This window comes from Spermophilus citellus (assembly GCF_964194105.1).
Source record: "Spermophilus citellus genome assembly, chromosome: 2".
Lineage (NCBI taxonomy): Eukaryota > Metazoa > Chordata > Mammalia > Rodentia > Sciuridae > Spermophilus > Spermophilus citellus.
Window position 1 is genome coordinate 144,915,181 of NC_138183.1, and position 4,162 is coordinate 144,919,342.

General features: G+C 37.4%; 1 protein-coding gene across 1 annotated transcript; it reads left to right on the plus strand.

Annotated features, from left to right (window-relative positions):
• Positions 1-635: 635 nt before the first annotated feature.
• On the plus strand, positions 636-1,571 carry LOC308641645 (olfactory receptor 10G7-like; the record flags this gene model as incomplete). The annotated part of the gene is made up of 1 exon (XM_081280288.1): positions 636-1,571. One exon carries the CDS (start codon positions 636-638, stop codon positions 1,569-1,571), a length of 936 nt encoding a protein of 311 aa, XP_081136414.1.
• Positions 1,572-4,162: the final 2,591 nt, after the last annotated feature.

Below are 4,162 nucleotides of genomic sequence, written 5' to 3' on the forward strand. Positions count from 1 at the left end.
AGTTTCACATTTTTCATATGACCAGGGTGACATGGTCTAGATGGGACAAAGGAATGGAAGGAGGTTACCAGAAATGCTGGGCCACTGCTGTTACCCTGCCTCCTCATTCCAACTGCTGCTGAGCAGATGTAGAAAGATGGTTTTCCCTCGCTATCCAGGATGTTCATTACTTTATAGATTGTACTAAAATAGAAATTCCCTGATGATCAGAGAACTGAATGTTTGAAGGTGTATATGTGCATATGAGTGTGTGTATATGCATATGCAATTGTGTGTCTGCCTATGTGTTAGAAAAAGATAGACAGAAATATTTGAATACATCAGATAGAAATTACCCTGAATATATCTTTTCAAATTCTACAGAGAATAAAAATATTTGCTCAACTTTTTGAAATTTAATTGATTTCTTATGAATTCACACTTTTTTTTCCCATATATGGCTGAGTTTGGTATTGAAATAAGGTTGAATCCATTTCTCCTGAGAAGCTGCCTTCAAAGTGAAGGGGCTGCATAAAATATATATGACAATTGAACCACAGAGAAAGGAGCTCCCATATTTCACACAAAATATGTTCTCCATGAATACTAGGTTTGCCTTCCTATGTACAAGGTCACAGTCCTACATATGAGAAGAAATGTCAAACGCGAGCCTTGTGACAACGTTCTTCCTCACAGGCCTTCCCCATGCTCCAGCGCTGGACACCATGCTCTTTGGCATCTTCCTGGCCATTTACATTCTCACTGTGCTGGGGAATCTCCTCATCCTGCTGGTGATCAGGGTGGATTCCCACCTCCACACCCCCATGTACTACTTCCTCACCAACCTGTCCTTCATTGACATGTGGTTCTCCACTGTCACAGTGCCCAAAATGCTGATGACCCTGGCCACCCCAGGCGGTGGGGCCATCTCCTTCCATAGCTGTGTGGCCCAGCTCTATTCCTTCCACTTCCTGGGGAGCACCGAGTGTTTCCTCTACACTGTCATGTCCTATGATCGCTACCTGGCCATCAGTTACCCTCTCAGGTACTCCAGCATGATGAGTGGGAGAGTGTGTGCCCTCCTGGCCGCGGGCACCTGGCTCAGTGGCTCCTTGCACTCTGCGGTCCAGACCACCCTGACATTCCGCCTGCCCTACTGTGGGCCCAACCAGGTCCAGCATTACTTCTGTGATGCTCCACCCATCCTCAAGCTGGCCTGTGCAGACACCTCGGCCAATGAGATGGTCATCTTTGTGAACATTGGGGTGGTGGCCTTGGGCTGCTTTCTGCTGATAGTGCTGTCCTATGTGTCCATTGTCTGCTCCATCCTGAGGATCCGCACCTCAGAGGGCAGACACAGAGCCTTTCAGACCTGCGCCTCCCACTGCATCGTGGTCCTTTGTTTTTTCGGCCCTGGTCTTTTCATCTACCTGAGACCTGGCTCCAAAGATGCTTTGGACAGAATTGTGGCTATTTTCTACACCGTGTTGACACCTCTTCTCAACCCTGTTGTGTACACCTTGAGGAACAAGGAGGTAAAGAAAGCTCTGTCAAAGCTGAAAAATGGATCAGTGTTTATTCATAATCAATAATCAAGTAAGGCCCAAATGCATGAACATAACACTTGGAAGAAGAATTTCTGATATCTAATCTTAATTTTTAGGAATGCTAATAAATTTTCTATTTTTTCTTGTGTGATGTATTTGAGTCCCAGTTAAAACACCCAGCAAATGATGATAATCTAAGAAGGATAAATTTACCATGAAGTAAATCATTAAATCATTACTTAATTTTCCATAAAGTAAATCATCAGAAATGGAGTTTATTTTTACCATGTAATTATTTTGTAGAATTGCTATGTAGTATAATATTCTTATAGTTCATTTTATCTCATTTAAGCAAATGCTTTAAAGTCTTTCTATTCATATTTTAAACTTCCTATATTGAAAAAAATCATTCTTAATATCTATAATTCACCATATACAATAGTGTACATATAATGTAATTTTTGCTTTAGAAAATACTAGACAAGAGGTGCAGTGTCACACGTCTGTAATCCCAGCAGCTCTCAGGAGGCTGAGTCTGGAGGATCAGGAGTTCAAAGCCAGACCCAGCAACAGCAAGGCACTAAGCAACTCAGTAAGACCCTGTGTCTAAATAAAATACAAAATAGGACTGGGAATTTTGCTCAGTAGTTGAGTGCCCCTGACTTCAATCCCTGGTACTTCCCAAAAAAGAAAATACCAGACAAGTGGAGCCTAGAGGCACATATGTGTAATCCTTGCAGCTCAGGAGGTTGGGGCAGGAGAATTGCAAGTTCAAAGCCAGCCTTAGCAACTTAGTGAGACACTAAGCAACTCAGCAAGACCCTGTCTCTAAATAAAATATACATTAAAAAAAAAAGCTGAGGATGTAGGTCAGTGGTTGATTGTCCCTGGGTTCAATTCCTGGTACTAAAAGAAAAAAATATACTGGACAAATAATGTTTGATTCCCACAAAGAATGTCTTTATTCACTTTTTTGAGCTAATGAAAACTGTTTAATGTTTTACTTTGGCTTCCAAGATTTTTGAGAGTGAACATTCATCCATTTATGCACCATTTGCATTGCATATATTGTACTAGTCATAGACGACAACTATTGAGATTTTTCTTTAATATTTATATAACTCCTGATCTTTTATCTTAAATGAAATGTGTCTATTTCAATAATCTTAAAATTATTTTTGAAAAAAATAAGGAACAAATATCAAATATACTAAAAGTGAGTAAATAAATACTAAAAACTATACAGTCAAAAATATTGAGAGCATACCTCAATTTATATGAAATTACAAGGCAATACTCCCCGTGTAATTATACTATGTTTATAAATCATGTTTGCTTGACTTTAAGTATAAAATGGACTTTAGATACTATTTGGGGAGATAACATTTGTGTAATGAACCTCACAGTTCTTCAAACATATGCATATATTGAAAATGTAAATCAATTTGTCTACAAATAAATGCTTTATTTAAATGTCACACGTACCCTATTAATGCAATACACTCCAACTTTCCCTAGCAGACCAAGAAGAGAAACTTGGTAAGCTAGTACTGAAGAGCATCTCTCACATTCCTTGGATTTATACCAGGTGCATCTCAGAGATGCTTGAGCAAGAACACACCCACTGTGCCAGCTTTCCATAACTGCATCTACATAAGCTGTGAAGTTGTGATGAAAAAAATAATACTGACTGTAGTAGCTTGACTTACATACTATGAAACATTTATATATGTACAAGGCTAATAAGTGGTTTTTATTCCAGTAAAACAGATTGGCAAGGACCTAGTATATAATCCAATTCGTTTTGCAAAGGAGAAAACTGATATGCAGCTAAGTCAAAATCACTTAGGCATTGGATTCACCTTGTTTTTCTTCTAATCCCTGGAAACAACACACTGTTTTATGTAATTATAATTAACAAAGTATTCTGGGACATTTATTGAGTAGTAAGGCACGTGATAAGCATTAGATACACAAAAGAGCAGCAAAGTCTGTATTCACCAAGGCCAGTGCAGGGTACATTGTAATAAGTGCCCAAAGAGAATCATGATAGTTTTTACATTGAAATTATGCTGGCAGTTTCACATATTATAATAACATGTATTGCACAATGCCATGTTGAAGTTAATTTAAATTTTTAATGATAATATCTAATATAAATATCCATGTTTTTTTCATTGAAAAGCTTACGAAGACAATGGTAGGAATACATAAGTTTATAAAAATTACTATAGAGTTCTTGCCTATTTTACCCAGTTTCCTCCAATGGTAAAAAATTGTAAAATCACAACTTTATTTATTTATTGATATTAACATAATCCACAGATCTTATTCAGAGAGGGAATTTAAAATAACTATGATTAATGTTAAGAACTCTAATAGAAAAAAATAAGGCAACATGAAAGAATAGATGAGTATTAACATAGATGGAAACTTGATATTATAATCAAAAGGAGATGGTACAATAAAAAAAAAACATACAAAACCAAGTGTAGTGTCATACACCTGTAATTCCAGCTTCTCAGGAGACAGAGCAGGAGGATCACAAGTTCAAGATGAACCTTGGTAACTTAGCAAGTTATATATTTTTATTCAAAAATAAAAAAAATGCTGGGGATGTGGCTTAGTCATAGAGT